Source organism: Protobothrops mucrosquamatus, unplaced genomic scaffold, assembly GCF_001527695.2.
Source record: "Protobothrops mucrosquamatus isolate PMUCROS unplaced genomic scaffold, P.Mucros_1.0 scaffold4654, whole genome shotgun sequence".
Taxonomy (NCBI): Eukaryota; Metazoa; Chordata; class Lepidosauria; order Squamata; family Viperidae; genus Protobothrops; species Protobothrops mucrosquamatus.
Window position 1 is genome coordinate 40,887 of NW_015390553.1, and position 17,517 is coordinate 58,403.

General features: G+C 46.4%; 1 protein-coding gene across 1 annotated transcript in view; it reads left to right on the forward strand.

Moving 5' to 3' along the window:
* The window catches only part of LOC107299194 (protein phosphatase 1 regulatory subunit 12C-like), a 59,875-nt gene that overhangs the window by 31,860 nt on the left and 10,498 nt on the right, over positions 1 to 17,517 (forward strand). The window contains exons 7-10 of the mRNA XM_029286711.1: positions 9,384 to 9,469; positions 10,254 to 10,396; positions 10,485 to 10,579; positions 15,247 to 15,435. Of these exons, the coding sequence (XP_029142544.1) occupies positions 9,384 to 9,469; positions 10,254 to 10,396; positions 10,485 to 10,579; positions 15,247 to 15,435 (513 nt within the window). The remainder of the gene's footprint in view (positions 1 to 9,383; positions 9,470 to 10,253; positions 10,397 to 10,484; positions 10,580 to 15,246; positions 15,436 to 17,517) is intronic.

Sequence of the window (17,517 nt, forward strand, 5' to 3'; positions counted from 1 at the left end):
ATAAATAATAAAAAATAAAAAATACTAAAGAGCAACAGAAATTGCTGCTGTTGAACAAGACACGTGGTGGACACCTTTTCAGCTCGTGCCTGTACTGCCTGGGTGCCTTGGCCTGTGAGCAGGCCCGTTCAGGGGGAAGAAAGTACCTAGTTCAGGCACTCTGTGAGTCAATTCCTCTTCTTTACAACTGAATTTTGACTGGGATCTCCTAAGGTTTCTTTCCTTAGGCCCTGTTTATAGGGAGAGGAGTGAAGATTTCTTGTTTTTTTGCCCACCTGCTGCATTAGCCAGTGACCTTTTGTCACAGGGCCTGTACAGACAGTTTTAGAGCACTGTCTGGCTGTTCTGGTCATTGTTGGCGGTTCAGAGCGAGGATCCCTTGTGTTCCATCTCTGACTGCGTGATCTGCGTACTATCCTTCCCCCATTTCTGGGTACGACTGTCTAGGAGTGCCCAGAACGCAATGGCAGACAGTTCCTCGCCCCAGGCAACTCAGACCACTGTCTCCCCTGCGCACACAAAGCGCAGATCAGAAGAAGCAGCAGGGGAGGGTAGGAAGAAAAAAGCAAAGACCAAACATTTGATATCAAAAGATGGGTCAAAATCAGCCGAGCGAGAGGCCTCGAGGAGACACATTGCATTGGAACGAGAATTCTCTAAAGCTCAGAGACTGAGGGCCACTGGGGTTGGATTGGTTTCCCCCCCCCCAGTGGACACGCCTTCACTGGAATCTCACCTTACACAGGAAAATCCACCACCTCTGTCTCCTCGGGGGGAAACCGAGCAGGTTGGGCCTCATCGTTCCTCCTCTCCCCTATCTTCTTCGTCTCAACAAACATCAACGAGGCGTGTCCCACCTGCTGTTGGAGCCGGTTCTGGGGATCCTGAGGATATGTGGTCCCAGAGCCAATTTCAGGCCTTTATGCACCATGCTTTCAAGCAGTTTATGACATATGCAGGCCAAGGCCAGGAACAGACACAAGCCCCTCCCGTCACACCAGTTCCGCCCTCCCAGGAGGGGCAATATTTAGGCCCTCGTTCTGAGGTTTCAGAGACTTCATCGCAAGTGGGGGAGGGTGATTCCTTTGACATTGAGTCAACTGGACTCATGTTATCGGAGGATGAAGAGCCAGTTCCTGAGCAGGGAACACACTCAGACCTCTTCGATCCTTCCATTTTCCGGTCCATACTCACCAAGGCCATAGCCACGGTCAGACTTACCTCGGCTCAAGAGGAGGCACCTTCTACTTCCTCTGCCCAGGAGACCAGTCCTTTGTTCCTGGAAAAGGTCAAGGAGGATCATCAGATTCCATGTCCCTCCGTATTCAGGTCTACGGTGGAGAACCAGTGGGCTTCTCTTGCTTCCACGCCTTCTCCTAGTGGTTTGGATAAGAAATTATATAATGTGTCATCTTCCTTTGCATCCCTTTTAGAGGTTCCTTCCGTGGATGCCCCGCTGGCCTCTCTGTTTTCCAACACCGCCATTCCAGGTGACATGGCTGAGTATTTAAAGGCAGAGGATAAGTTTGAATTCCTGGGCCGCAGGGCTCATCAATCTTCGGCCTGGGCAATACGGTCAGCCACCTCGTCCTCCTTCTTTGCCCGTGCTGCGATCATGTGGCTGCGGGACCTTCAGACGCTTATTTCGCCTGACCAGGTCAGAGCCCACCAGAATCTGGGTAAGATAATAGCTGCGTCAGAATACGTAGCTGATGCTTCATTGCATTCTGCCAAATGTTCAGCTCGCTCCATTGCTGCCACGGTGGCGTCGCGAAGACTCCTCTGGCTAAAGCAATGGCGCACGGACTTAAAATCTAAGTGGCGCCTCTCTACGTCCAGGTACAGCGGTAAGAACTTGTTTGGTGCTGTCCTTGACCCTCACGTGTCTGAGGGCAAGGACAAACGTAAAATCTTGGTCCACCCTTCAAAGAAATTTGATAGGAGACCTCAATCCGGCTACCGCAGGTCATCCTTTCGTTCGGGTGACTCTTGGGAATGGAGACAGCCCTTTCAGGGGGGGCAGTCCTGGGATTGGCCCAGAGGCTCACGGTCCTACCTTCCTAGGCAAGACCGCCAGCAGGACCGCCAGAGTGGAGGAGCCAGGGGCCAGTCCCAGTCCAAGCGTCCCTTCAGGGGCTCAGGAGGGCGGCCCTTTAGGCGATCCAAGTGACGCCGAAGGGGACTATCCCATCGGGGGTCGGCTGGCTCTGTTTTGCGACGTCTGGGAGGGCACCACCACGGACGCCTGGGTCAGGGAGACCATAAGACACGGTCTCTCCCTGGAATTTCAGTCTTACCCTCCAGACCGTTTCATACAGTGTCCGGTTTCAAGAAATCGGTCAAAGGCCTCCCTGGTAACAACAGCGATCGCCCACCTGCTGGACATCAGGGCCATAGAAAGGGTTCCTCCAGATCAGGTAGGAACCGGATTCTACTCAATACTGTTTGTGGTCCCAAAGACCTCGGGGGGCTGGCGAGCCATCTTGGATTTGAAGGGTCTCAACCGCTTTCTTGTTTACAAGAAATTCAAGATGCAGACCCTAAAATCCATCTTGGCAAGCGTCAGGAAGGGAGACTTCCTCTCCTCCGTCGACCTGACGGAGGCCTATCTCCACATTCCAATCTTGCCAGACCACCGCAGGTTCCTGAGGTTTGCCTACGCACACAGGCATTACCAGTATCGGGCTCTTCCCTTTGGCCTGTCCTCTGCCCCCCGGGTCTTCACGAAGGTCCTGGCGGTGCTGGCGGCTCATCTACGGATGAGGCCAGTGCGAGTCCAGTGTTACCTGGACGACATACTAGTGTTGTCCAGGTCCCTTCACTCGGCCGAGTCGGACCTAAAAATTACTCTGCGGACTCTTCAAGAACACGGATTTTCCGTGAATTTCGGAAAGAGCCACACGGTCCCCACAAAACGACTTATCCATCTAGGAGCCTTAATAGACTCAGACCTTTGCGAGGTTTATCTCTCTCCGGAACGTCAGGTCAGCATCCGGACACTGGCACTCCAGGTCCGCAGGGAACAGTGGGTGCCCCTGGTGCGTCTCTCACAACTCCTAGGGAAGATGGTCTCTTGCTTAGGCATCGTGCCATGGGCCAGACTTCGTTCCCGGAGTCTCCAGTGGTTCCTTCTCCCATATCAGAGACGCAACCTCAGCGCATCAAAAACAAGGGTCAGGGTCCCACACCAGACGCTGGTATCCCTACTCTGGTGGACTTCATCCGCCATTTCCAGGGGTACACTCTTCAAGGAGCCAACCAGGGTTACCCTGACCACAGACGCCAGCCTATTTGGCTGGGGGGCTCATATCAACAATCACATTGCCCAGGGTCGGTGGTCACGGTCAGATCTGACCCACAACATAAATTGGTTAGAGCTGAGAGCAGTACACCTGGCCCTTCAGGAATTCTATCCCCTGGTAAAAGGGAAACACATACTGATCCTGACGGACAACATTACGGCCAAGGCGCACATAAACAAACAGGGAGGGACCCACTCTTGGTCTCTCATGCAGGAGGCCATGGCATTGGGTCTCTGGGCGGAAACCAATCTGAAATCCATCCGAGCGGATCACATCTCGGGGGTGGACAATCTACAAGCGGACTCCCTGAGCAGGGCCACCATAGACCATTCAGAATGGAAGCTAGATCCATCCCTGTTCAGGGAGGCAACCCTCAGGTTCGGGCAGCCAGTCCTAGACCTCTTTGCTTCCCCGGCAAACGCGCAGATCCCAAGGTTCTTTTCCAGGTTCAGATCGGAAGGGGCGGAAGGGACAGATGCCCTTCGGAGTCCCTGGCCCAGGGGCGTGCTCTATGCCTTCCCTCCTCTCCCACTGCTCCCAGCGACCATTCGCAAGCTCCTACAGGAACAAGCGGAGGTAATACTGATTGCCCCATTCTGGCCTCGTCGGCCGTGGTTTGCGGATCTGGTGGATCTCTCGCTCTCTCCTCCGTGGAGAATCCCTCCGGACCAAGTAGCCCTAAGTCAGGGGAATCTCAAACACCCGGACCCTCAGTGGCTCCAACTAGCCGCCTGGCACTTGAGAGGGAGGGTCTAGCTAGTTTATCATATTCCTCGGGGGTAATATCTGTAATCCAGGCTTCTAGAAGGCCTTCAACTAACAGGATTTATGATGTCACCTGGAGAAATTTCTGCTCCTGGTGTAACTCTAGGGATCTCTCTCCCCTTTCCGTTACTATTCCGAACGTATTGGAATATTTACTGGAGGGTCTTAATAGAGGGTTGTCGGTAAGCACCTTGCGTAGACAGGTTGCGGCATTGTCGACTGTCCTCTCTTGTGAGAATCAGGAATCCCTCGCTCACCATCCAGCGATTGGTGCCTTCCTGAAGGGGGCTGCAAATACGGGTCCTTCTACGACTCACCGTTACCCGTCCTGGGATTTACCTTTTGTGCTACGGGCATTAACCTCTTCTCCATTTGAACCTTTAGGTTCATGTTCCTTACATTTCCTTACCTTGAAGGTTGCTTTTCTGGTGGCCATTACATCGGCCAGGAGAATTTCTGAGCTGGCCGCCCTATCTGTCAGGAAGGATCTCTGTATGTTCCATGAGGACAGGGTAGTCCTCAGATTGGACCCAACATTTATCCCCAAGGTTAATACAGGTTTTCATCGATCTCAGGAACTGGTGTTGCCAAATTTCTGTCCCAACCCTTCTCACCGCCTGGAGAANCTTTGGGAGACGGGTACTGCAGCAAGTAGTCGTTTCCTCTGTTGAACATGCCTAGACTCCCTCCCTTCAGGGACATGAGCGGCTTTGGTATGTCCCATCCTGTGGACTCTACACCACCATCTGCTGGAGAAAGCGGCGTTGTTCTTACCTGAACGCCTTTTCTCAGCAGAGTGGTGTAGAGTCCACATCCCCCCCTGTTTTATTTTGTCTAGACATGTGTCCTTTGGTTCTTTCCTCTCACTTTTGTTTGGAGCCTTGCGTCTGCATTTTGCGCCTCAACATTTGCCAAAAATCTGGGGAAGTCACACCCAGAGGGAGGCGTGGCAAGAGTTTTTTTCTTGTCTTAGTTCTGCTAGGCAGGATTGCATAATTAACCCATCCTGTGGACTCTACACCACTCTGCTGAGAAAAGGCGTTCAGGTAAGAACAACGCCGCTTTTGCTGGCAGTCATGTAACATTGTTGCTGCGTTGGCTTCTAACAGCTTGACAACTTGGCTGATGGGACTATCTTTTCCAACCAGAAATGATCCCACTTGGTATGTGTATTTCTAGAGAATCTGCTAGTAATTCCATAATTGTAATATGAGGAGACAGCTGGGTTTTTTTTCAGTGATGTCATTCCCCTCCAGAAGTTAGATTAGCTCCCATTCTAATAATATTCCAAAAATGTGTTAAAACAGCTTTTCTAGACCGCACTTGGAGAATTGGTGGAATGGCTTAGCCCAGTGTTTCCTAAACTTGGCAACTTTTAAGATGTGTGGACTTCAATTCCCAGAATTCTCCATCCAGCCATGCTTGATCTGTGTTTTTTTTTTTATTTAATTGCTCCAGCTTCTATTGTTGTATTCTATTGTATAGAAAGTGGAAAGAGGGACACATAACTAAGTCAGAATATCAGCAAATAGCCCGAGCCTGCAAAGATGAAGTGAGGAAAGCTAAGGCTCAAAATGAACTAAGGCTTGCGACCAAAGTCAAAAATAACAAAAAAAGCTTCTTTCAACATGTAAAAAACAAGAAAAAAGTGAAGGAAACGATTGGTCCATTAGTGGGTGAAAGTGGCAAGAAGGTGACAAGCAACAGGGAGAAAGTAGAACTATTTAACTCGTTTTTCGCATCTGTCTTTACACAAAGGGAAAAAGCAGACCAACCTATCAAAAATAGTGCCATAAAAAACAGAATAGAAACACAAGTTAAGATAGACAAGAAAATGGTAAGTGAGCACCTGTCCAGCCTAGACGAGTTCAAATCACCAGGACCAGATGGATTACACCCCAAGGTTCTCAAGGAACTGGCAGATGTGATCTCAGAACCACTGAACTATATTTTTCAGAGATCCTGCAGCTGCCAAAAAAGCCAACACAGTGCTAGGCTGCATTAACAGAGGGATAGAATCAAGATCACGTGAAGTATTAATACCACTCTACAATGCCTTGTTAAGGCCACACTTGGAATACTGCATCCAGTTTTGGTCACCACGATGTAAAAAAGATGCTGAGACTCTAGAAACTAGAGTACAGAGAAGAGCAACAAAGATGATTAGGGGACTGGAGGTTAAAACATATAAGGAAAGGTTGATGGAATTGGGTATGTCTAGTTTAATGAAGAGAAGGACGAGGGGGGACATGATAGCAGTGTTCCAATATCTCAGGGGCTGCCACAAAGAAGAGGGAATCAAGCTATTTTCCAAAGCGTCTGAAGGCAGGACAAGAAGCAACGGATGGAAACTAATCAAGGAGAGAAGCAACCTAGAACTAAGGAGAAACTTCCTGATAGTTAGAACAATTAACCAGTGGAACAACCTGCCTCCAGAAGTGGTGAATGCTCCAACACTGGAAGTTTTTAAGAAGAAAGTGGACAGCCATTTGTCTGAAATGGTATAGGGTTACCTGCCTGAGCAGGGGGTTGGACTAGATGACCTCCAAGGTCCCTTCCAACTTTATTATTATTGTTATTGTTATTGTTATTATTAGTGTGCTTTGGGTTTCTTTTGGATCTTTTATGCTCATTGTTAACTATCAGGAGCCCTTAAGGATTCAGGGCTTATAATAGTTGCAAAACCAATAAATGCATTTTGAATCAGAACTGTAACTTTTTCAGCCCCTCATTGGCGGAATTCGGTTTTAAAGAACTATTTATTCCACATTGTTTTAGCTACCTTTCTTTACAGTAATTCATTTCAGATTTCTTGCACAGTTATATGCTTGCTGATACAATTTATCCTAATAATGACCTAATTATAGGGATTCCTTAAGATGTGATATTTATGTTTTTATGCAAGCTGCCTTCAAAGGCCTTTGGCCCTGAAAATATATATAAGATGATAAACCCTTGAGGGGGATGGAGAAGATCAGGTCTGATATTGCTAACAGATCGATTTTATACCAAAATTGTCTGAATAGAATAAGTTCTATTTTGTGGTGTTCTGTGATTGTAAAACATTTTCAGTTGGTGCCTTGCCTGATGAGTTTTAAGCTCTAATGTAAAATTTGTGTATTTGCCTGCGCATTGATATATCAGAGTTGCCTTAACTACTACAGCTTGGTTTTTTTAATCACGCTTTAGTTAAATTTGACAATCATTATATATTGCTGAGACTTTAATCTTATTTTTTAAAGGTCAGCTGTGTAAGCTTGCCTATGCCAATGTGTACTTTGTCCTAAATATACCATAATCCATTACTAAGAAATGCTAATTTGCTCGGTGTGTGTGTGTGTATTGCACAGATCAGGCAACCAGAAACCCTGCATTTGCTTTATGTAACAGTTTTGGACATTTGGTTGATGTGGGTGAATGTTTTTTTTAGCATTCCAGTGCATTTGTTATTTAATTGACACGAGATACACCACCCAAACTCTGTTTCTTCCATTGCCTTTTTGCATGGCCCTCAAGAAGTGGCGCAAGCTGGAAGGCTAAAGAAATACGGATGGCCCTTAGGGCAGAAGGTCACAGAAGGAGGCCAGCATGCCTGTCAACTTGAGTTTTGCCAGCCTGAGGGTTGCATTTCTGAAACTGCCTGGTGACAAAAAGAGGAAGAGAGAAAAGGGCTGGTTCCCAAGGGAAAGCAAGCAGGATGGGCCTCCCTCCTGCCTGTCAGCTTTCTGCCCTTTCCAGCTGTGGATTGGAACCAGATCAGCCTCAAAGTCCTTTGCAAAGCTGAAAGGCACTTTCTTTTCATTCTTTCTTTTTGTAATTCAACTTGGAAGTTTTCCTATGAGAACCAGTTGAAGGAGCAGCCTGTCCCAATAAAAGACAGGAGGGGGAGAGGTGTGTGGAGGGGGTGAAGCTGCATCTGAAGGGACCCAGAGTTCAAGGTCCTGGCCCACCTTCTGAGCTATAAAAGCCAAAGCATTTGCAGCGTTTTTAGTTGCAAAAAAGTGCATCTGAGGGGGGGGGAAGGGAGGGGAGAATGTGATGAGAAACCAGTGGAATGGGGTGGGGGGGTTCCCCTGTTTTCTTTTCCTCCTTCCCCGCCTAGAGAGAGAGAGAGAGAGAGAGAGAGAGAGAGAGAGAGAGAGAGAGATACAGATAGATACAGATATCTATCTAACTGTCTGTCTATCTATCATCTATCTATCTGTATCTGTCTGTCTGTCTGTCTGTCTGTCTATCTATCTATCTATCTATCTATCTATCTATCTATCTATCTATCTATCTATCTATCTATCTCTGTGTCTATCTATTTATCATCTATATCGCCCATAGGAATCATGGGCTGAAGATTAAGGACTGACTTGGGGCCTTCTACAGTTAACTTATAGCATAGAGTACTGCCAGTCAAAGCCTCTGTTCTTAAAGGGGATGACCCAGATTGATATTCCTCCAGTGGCCGCCATCTTATTAAAAATAGTAATAGCAATAGCACTTAGACTCTACAGTGCTTTACAGCCCTCTCTGAATGGTTTACAGAGTCAGCATTTTGCCCCCAACAATCTGGCTCCTCATTTTACCGAACTTGGAAGGATGGAAGGCTGAGTCAACCTTGAGCTGGTCAGGATCGAACTCCTGACAGTGGGCAGGGTTAGTCTGCAATACTGCATTCTAACCACTGTGCCACCATGGCTCACTAAAAAAGCAGTATTTTTTTTAAAAAAAAAAATCCTGCCTTTATTATATTTATAAATAAGGTAGCGAACATATTCCTTTTTCTTCCTCTTTTCCCCACAACAACCAGGGGAGTTGGGCTGAGAGATTTGCAGGATCATACATTACAACACTACAACACCAAAGCACAAGGGCCATGCTGGCTGTTGTCCAACACGTCTGGAAGAGGATACTAGTTAGGGAAGTGGTGGTTGGTTGAGATCTGGTACATCTTTCTAGATGTTGCTCATAGGACTTCTCTGCTTCCAAGTATCATACTGCAGAGGGCAAATAGTCTTTTGCACTGCGCTGAAATGCTACGAATGGACCTATCTTTTCAAAGAGGTGAGCACTTCTCTAAACTTAGCAGTCACAGTTTCAGCTTGATTCCTGTTGCCTTTTTGGTGTGAGTCACAATAATTTGCTACTGTCCTTGATCTTGACCACTCCAAGATAACAGTAGCTGCTGAAAAGTTTGTTTGCCCCTCTCGTATTTCATATACAGAGGAGCAGATTTTGTCACATTCCACCCGAACAAAAACGATGAAGGCTGCATTGTGCAAGTGGAATAAAAGTTTTGATTTGCTTCTCTCCCCTTTTATCATTCAGTTGCGCAGCAAAAAGGAAGCCCATCAGCAGGCTGTGATTGATACCAGTTTGGAACAGCCCCCCTCGTACACAAGCAAACATCGAAGGTCAGCACTAGAAGTATTATTAGATACTGTACTCTTATGGAAAATACCAAGTCTTCAGTTCCACGTAACTCCCTCAGCCTATGTTTTCAGACATTGGTAATTTAAGGTTTTAATCTAGGTTTTTTTAGCCCTGGAATCAGATATGTGAAATCCACGCCATCACACCTCCAGCAAAAAGTGGCAAGACAAGTTTGGAGGGAGAATATTTGATGTACAGCAAGTTTGACAAGAGTTTGCCGCAGAAATGTTTATGGTTTGAAATTGCAGCTGTCAGATTGGTCTTTCTATTTGTGGTTCATATGTTGAGCCTGTGCAAATTACAAGTGTCTGTTATCCAGAAAGAAAATCTCCTAGCAAGAACCGTCTGCTGTCGTGCTCGGAGTAGGACTTCGTTGGGCACATGCTGGGCACATCATAGAGGAGTTTGGGATTTGTAAGCGGATTGTTGGCCAGTTTATGGATGTTCAAACATGGAATAGGGTGCCATTTTCTCAAATGGCTTCTGCCGTAGGAAACATTGTAAATGTGAGTCAGTGGCTTAGTTGCCAAGCATCCAAATTTTGGTCATGTGACCATGAGGACGCTGAAATGGTCATAAGTGTGAAAAATGGTCAGAAATCACTTTTTTCAGTGCCGTTGGAACTTTAAATGGTCACTAAATGAATTGTTGTAAGTCGAGGATCACCTGTACATACATAATTTGTGATATATATCAGTGGTAGGGTAAGCAAGCGAGATCTTCCCAGCTTCTCCTCCTGTCCATCTCTTCCTTTGATTCTCCTAGGAGCTCCGTGTGTCGAATGAGCAGCAAAGAAAAGATCTCAGTCCAAGACCAGTCAAAGGAGCGGAAGACCTTGGGTACCATTGCTGTGGGCGAAGAGGAGACCAGTTCGGCTTCGGAGGGGGATGAAACACCAGAGTCCAATGGTGAGGGGGGGGGGAATGCAGCAGCCAAGGCCCTCATTCTAAGAGGTCACAATGGGCTGATTGGTAATTGCTTCCCCATCTGTTGCAGAAGTGAAGGCTGTTCCCCCAGCAGACAGCAGTGCAGTGAACGGAGTGTCTGTGACTCCCATTAGGCCTCTGTCCCCATGTCCTCTTGGCCCAAAGGTAAGACAAGACATTGTGGTGGCAAAGGAAGTCAGGTGTTTTTGAACGTCCTCTCTCCGTTGTCTCAATTTCCTTCTCCAGTTGTGGGTCCAGATAGGATCATTGCAGGTGCTGTGATGTAGCTGAAATCCAACAATTTTATTAGAGCCCAAGATAGAGGGTGACAAACCCTGCTAGGGTTCCAGTCACTTTTCCATCCCAGTTCATTCATGCCGCTTAAATGGGGATTGCAGGTTGCTAGTCTCAAAGAAGTATTCATGTGCCCCTGAGCACAGGCTGCATATACAGCAGAATAATACTGGACTGTAACAAAGGTGTTTTTTCAGGAGGCAACTGGACTTGCTTGTTATTCTTCGAAGATGTTTCACTTCTCATCCAAGAAGCTTCTTCAGCTTTGACTGGATGAGAAGAAGCTTCTTTAGCTCCAAGTGGCCTCAATGACTCTCTAAAAGAATGCAAATGACCAACTGTCTGCAAGGAATATAAATCCTTCCATTCCCCACCATCCAGTCAGAGCTGAAGAAGCTTCTTGGATGAGAAGCGAAATGTCTTCAAAGAAAAACAAGAAAGTTCAGTTGCCTCTTGAAAAAGCACCTGTGGGACAACCATGACCTGGATGACTGAGCATCCTCATAGACCCTGGACTGTACCATTTCAGAGTACAAGTACAGTAGTCCTCAACTTACGATCATAATTGAGCCTGCAATTTAGAGTCGTAAGTTGTGATGGTCCTAAAGCAGATTACCACACGATCACACCTGATTTTATTACCTTTTTTGGGTGGTCATAAAGCGAACGTGACACTTGTAAAGCAAACTCTATGGTCATTAAGCAAATCCCTTGTTCTCTATGGGATATTTGCTGGAAAAGGGAAGGTTTTTTTCAGTTTCCAGCAAAAATGTCATAAATCAAGGACACATGATGCAAATGGCCGTAAATGTGGGCCAGTTGCCAAGCATCCAAAATCCAGTCATGTGACCATGGAGGAGGGGGCAGACGTCAGAATTTTGAATCTAGACTTTAAGTCCCTTTTTCAGGTTCCTGCATAATTTTGAATGGTAGCTAAGCAACTGGTAGTAAATTAAGAACTACCTGTAGAGCAGGGGTGTTAAGCCCAATCGCATCTGTATTGTTATGTATCAGGATGTTTTTTGCCCTTGTGGGGCTGGGGTTGGTGTGGCCTGTGCAGGCCGCATTTGGGCCGCTGGCTGCGTGTTGGACATGCCTGCTGTAGAGGAATTTCATTGGCAACATTTCTGTCCAGAAAAAACTTTCCTCAAGGAGATAAGTAGCACAGCTGAGGCTAGCAAGACCTAAATATTGTGCCTCGGCTGGTTATGTTTGATGAGTCGTATAACTTTCAAATACTCAGCAAAGTTTTCCACAGAGTTTTTCTTTGTAAAAGGAGCCCCTGAACTCTTAATTTCACAGAAGACGTAGGAAATAGAGACCTTAGTACTCCTGAACTTGGTGTAGCCCACCTCTAAATAAGAAATAATCTTCCCCTTAGAAATGTCACCTTTTCTTTTCTTCCAGCCCTCCATCAGTTCTCCATGGTTGCCTGCTCTTTTGCACAAAGCATGTGATGAATTCAACTTAATGCACTTTTTTTTTAGCATGCCTTCATCTAGCATGCTTGATTAACCCTTTATTGCTTGAGTCTGACTTTTCCCGTGCTTGGGATGCTGCCACAAGCAAGTCTCAGGGACTACATTTGCAAAGAGGCCTTTCCGTTCCGTTGGTCAGACCTCCTCCGCCTCTGTTCCCCATCCTGTTGCGTGTCATCTCTTATCTGCGCTGTGTAAAATACCTTGAACTTTCTGTTTTCTTTTCCTCTTTTCCCTGTTTTGACATTTGTTCCTGTGTCTTCCGTCCATCGTGAAATGCATCTCCTTCTTCCTCCTTGCTTTCTCATTCCACCTGCTCACTCCAGCCACAGTTTGCCTTCATTTTGCCTCTGCTGCCTATCCCAAACCCTCTGGTACCTTCCACGTGGAGACAATGCTCGCGTAAAACGGATTATTCTGGTGCCCCAGAAGGGACAAACGGCTGCTGTGAGTGTCCCACCTAAATGAATGACGAAGGAGCCAAGAGGGGTGTGTCTTTGTGTGGTTGCCTCCAGGAAGCTCAAAGTAGGGCTTAAAATTCTTAATCTGCAACCGAGGTGTGGGTGGCTGAGTCGGTCATTGACGGAGTGGAGAGAGGCTTCTTCACTGGAACCCCAGCCTGCTGTTCTCTTGGCTGTTCATCCCTTTGGTGTGCATAAGATTAAAGGAAAATACTGACTCTGTCCATGCCACTGTGGGAAGATTCTGCAAGCATCTCCTGGCTACTGTGTGAAACAGGATGCGGGGCTGTGGATAATGCTGCAGTTTCCTCTCTGTGCACGGTGGGGAGCTGTGTTTTACTTTATCTGTGCATTATAAGAATGCTAGCATTTGGGAAGAGAAAATGGTTTAGCAGCTTAAAGACGCCCAAGGGAGGAAATGAAGAGGGCCGCTAAGATTATAAGCTACTGGGGTCAAGTAGTACTTCAGTAGGGAGGTTGGCCTTGGGCTACAAGAACCATGAGCTTGAATTCTAAAGCCATAAGCAGTTTGTCCCTTCTCTGGAAGAAGATGGGAAAGGAGAGAAAACAGTGCGTTACAGATAACACAACTGGGGAGGGGGAAGGACAAAGAGGGAAGCACATTGGTCCCATCTCCTGCTTGCCACTGGCATTCTCCAGCATTACTTTTGAAGGAATGTAGCTCTTGATGGGGCGGGCAGGAAGATTGCCCGCTCTGGTGACAGGATATCCAGATAAGTCAACCAAGGTGAAGTTCTTCCAGAATGGAGAGCCTGGGAAATGCAGCAGACACAATTTTTCGGAAACTTCCTGAAAAATGTGGCGATGCAGTGAGGCAGCTTTCCAGGACTTGCTGCTCCCTCCGCCCTGACGGCATTTTGAAATTCTGTGCTGATTGTGATTCTGGGCAGCTCTTCTTGACACGAGCATTAGCTCTTCCATTTTGGAGTTTACATGGGCAAGGGCTTCATGATGGAGTGAGAGGAACAGATTGCCTCATCTTGCAAAGACTCTGGACTGTCAGAAGTGGGAGAGGGCAGCCTTGAGGTTCTCGGTGGTCCTTTATGCTATGTTTGTATTTATGTAAACTGCATGTTGGGCAGCCCTGCTTGAGAGGTTGCTTGCTAACGACCCCAGGACTGTTCGCTTCTAAATCCTATTTTAAGCAGCTGCTTATATACTAGGGCAGGGGTCCCCAACCTTGGCAACTTTAAGACCTGTGGACTTCAACTCCCAGGCTGGGGAATTCTGGGAGTTGAAGTCCACAGATCTTAAAGTTGCCAAGGTTGGGGACCCCTGTACTAGGGCCATTCCTTCATTATTTCCCCCTTCATTTGTTTATACAAACAATAATTTTTACACGGCCCAGAGGGACTTGAAGCACTTTACAGTACAATAAAAATGACAAAACTCATCCACAGATCTTATCTAGCTAACTAAGCAACCAGGAACTGCCAGCACTCATGCATTCTGCCAAATATAAAAGATTTTAAGGCCTTTCTGAAGATTGGGAGGTTGGTGGTAGTCTTCATCTCAACAGGCAGGTGTCTGAAAGCACGTTTTAAGAGAGATGTTTCCAGGAAGAACTACTTTGAGAAGACTACAGTCCTGGCTCCTTTCACCTGAGGTATAGTTCAGCCTGAAATCCTACCGCTGTGTTTAGTCATGCTCTGGAACATCTGAGGATGTGCCAAGTAGCTATTCCTTGGTAATCTCTAAAAGCTTTCAGGTGATAAAAAGGGGTTTTCTGATGCTTTGACCTTTTCTTACACCACCTGCTATGGAGAAAAAAAATCAGAGCCCATAGCTAGCTGACTGGAAGTACTACTGTTCTTGCCTTGAAATCCAACCAATTCTGTTTCTTCTCAGGTTGGCACCCAAAGTTTCATGCCCACAGCACTGCTTCTCCTGTAATTCCTCAAGAGAGAGAAGAAAATGAAAAGTTGCCACTTTATTACCAAGTTAAGAATCTGATGTATCTATTGCAAACCAGAATTTTGGGCTTGTTTCTTCTCTTAAGGCAGGGGTCTCCAAACCTGGCAACTTTTAAGATTTGTGGACTTCAACTCCCAGAATTCCCCAGCCAGCATGGGGAATTCTTAAAGTCGTCAAGTTTGGAGGCCCCCTGTCTTAAGAAATCCTCAGTTATTCAGGTCTTGAATTCTTTGGTCTAGCCCAGGGGTAGGCAACCCTGGCTCTTTTATGACTCGTGAACCTTCAGAAATAATACCGATAAGGCCGGCTTTTGAAAACTTAATGCAAGGCAGCATCGTGTGGCGTGTTCTCAGGGCAGTTCATATGTTCACAAAGAGAGGTGGGCGAAGTATGGCATGGCAGAATTTTCCCATCCTAAAATAACCCATCCTGACCTTAGAACAGGTAGTTTCAACTGTTCCAGACCTGATCCATTCTATCTAAGCCAGGACCGGGCAGTCATTTTGCACCTAGGGCAGGGGTAGGCAACCTTGCTCCTTTCACTTCCATTTTCCCGAGTGAAAATTCCCTTCATCCATCCTGACTCCCTTCCCTTCCTTTTCTCTCCGCTTCTTCTGTTTATCACTTTCTGCTTTACCCCTCCTCTTCTGTTCCTCTCCACCAGTTCTCTGGAGGTCCCAGCTGCATCACAGAGCCAGGGAGTTTGCCAGCTCCAGCCACATGGAGACAGAGTCTGCGCAAAACAAGCAGCTTTGGAGTATTGCAGGATGCCAAGCTGGACGAAGGGGTCCCCAAGGGGGGCAGCGGCATCAAGCGCTCAGCATCCAGTCCCCGGCTTGATACAGAAGAGAAGGTGAGTTGGGCAGAGACAAAGTTCATTGAGGCAGGTCAGGCATGGCCAGCCTCACCATTAGGTTAAAATATATCATTTGTCTCAGGTGGTTGATTCTGAGAGTTGACGGCAGCCACATGTTGTTGGAAACACCTTTGTAACACTTGGCCCGCCCTGCACCTCTAAGCTAGCCTGCTGCAGTCAGGTGTAGAGGAGGGTGGCATCAAGAAATAGGAAAGCCTTGGATTGCTCTCCCTTCATACAAGGAACAGGAGAGGGGTGCCAACTGTTCTGGTCTCCAGGCAGCACAACTGTCCCTAGTACTGTAACGTATTTGAACAGTAGCCTTTTTTGTCTTATCTGAATCCAGTCAGGGGAAGATCCTTCAGTTTGTGGGGAAGAGTTGGTAAAAGGATCAGGCTTATATTTGACAGGTTTGGTTTTTGTTTCATTTACCCCCTTTCTCATCAGTTGTCCAATTAGATGACTTTTTTTGGGGGGGGGGAATGCAGAGAAGAGCAACTACGATGATTAAAGGCCTGGAGGCTAAAATATATGAAGAATGGTTGCAGGAACTGTGTATGGATAGCCTAGAGAAAAGAAGGACTAAGGGTGACATGATAGCATTATTCCAGTATTTGAGGGGCTGCCACAAAGAAAAGGAGGTGAACTTATTTTCCAAAACACCAAAGGGCAGGACAAAAAACAATGGATGGAAAGTAATCAAGGAGAGAAGCAACCTGGAATTAAGGAGAAACTTCCTAACGGAGAATGACTTGTGGACTTCAACTCCCAGAATTCCTGAGTCAGCCATGGCTGGTTCAGGAATTCTGATTATTGAAGTCCACAAGTCATAAAAGAGCCAAGGTTCCCTACTCCTGAACCAGTGGGACAGCTTGCCTTCATTAGTTGTAGGTGATTCATCACTGGCTGTTTTTGAGAAGACACTGGACAGCCACTTGTCTCAAATTGTATAGGGTATCCTGCTAGAGCAGGGTGTGTGTGTTGGACTAGAAGACCTCCAAGGTCCCTTCTAGCTCTATTCTGATTGATTGACCTCCTTAAAGCAATAGCAAAAGTACTTAGACTTATGTACTACTTCATAGTGCTTTACAGCATTCTGTGAGGGGTTTACAAATACCAGCATATTGTCCCCAACCGTGTGGGTCCCCATTTTTCCTCGGAAGGCTGGAAGGCTGAGTGAAGGTTGATTTACAATTTAAAAAGGAGGTAACAGCAAAGGAAACAAATAAATAGGCCAAACGAGCCCACAACCCCAGATAAAAAGCTAAAGTAGCTCTAGATTTTATCTCATAATTCTGGGCAAAAAAGATAAGATTTAACCTGATCTTTAAAAACTCAATTAGCTACCAACTGAGTCATATTTAAGGAGAGTATTTCATCATGGAGGCATCTGTGAAGAAGAAAGTATGCGGAGTAAGGCACCAGCAAATGATCTTAATTTTCAGACAAAAGATGTAGACCTATGATGATCATAGGTGGAACTGTATGCAAGGCAGCCATTTTGTAATGGGTGTGTCATGGACATCAGGACTTTCTCATTTGTCACTTTCCACTGCTTTTGGCTTTTATTCTTGAAAACCCATGAACAGCAATTGGAGAAATGTTGCTCAGCAGGAGGAGGAGGAGGAGGAGAAGGACAACTTGGGTAGAGCACTTTCATATCTAATGGAGAGAAAGTACAGGTGGTCCTCAATTGAGCCCAAAGTGTCTTGACTGTTATAAATCGAGGACTACCTGTAAAGCTGACAGATGCTGCAGCTCTGGTACAGGAGATCTTTTGCTTGTGGGCAATATTTGGCATTTCCACTACAGGTAGTCCTCGATTTACAACATTTCGTTTGGTGACTGTTCAAAGTTATAACAACACTGGAAAAAAAGTGACTTATGACCATTTTTCACACATATGACCTTTGCAATATCCCCATGGTCACGTGATCAAAATTCAGACCCTTGGCAACTGACTCATATTTATGACAGCTGCAGTGTCCCTGGATCATATGATCATATGATTCACTTACCAACTGTGGCACGAACGTTCATAAAATGGGGCAAAACTCAACTAACAACTGTGTCACTTAG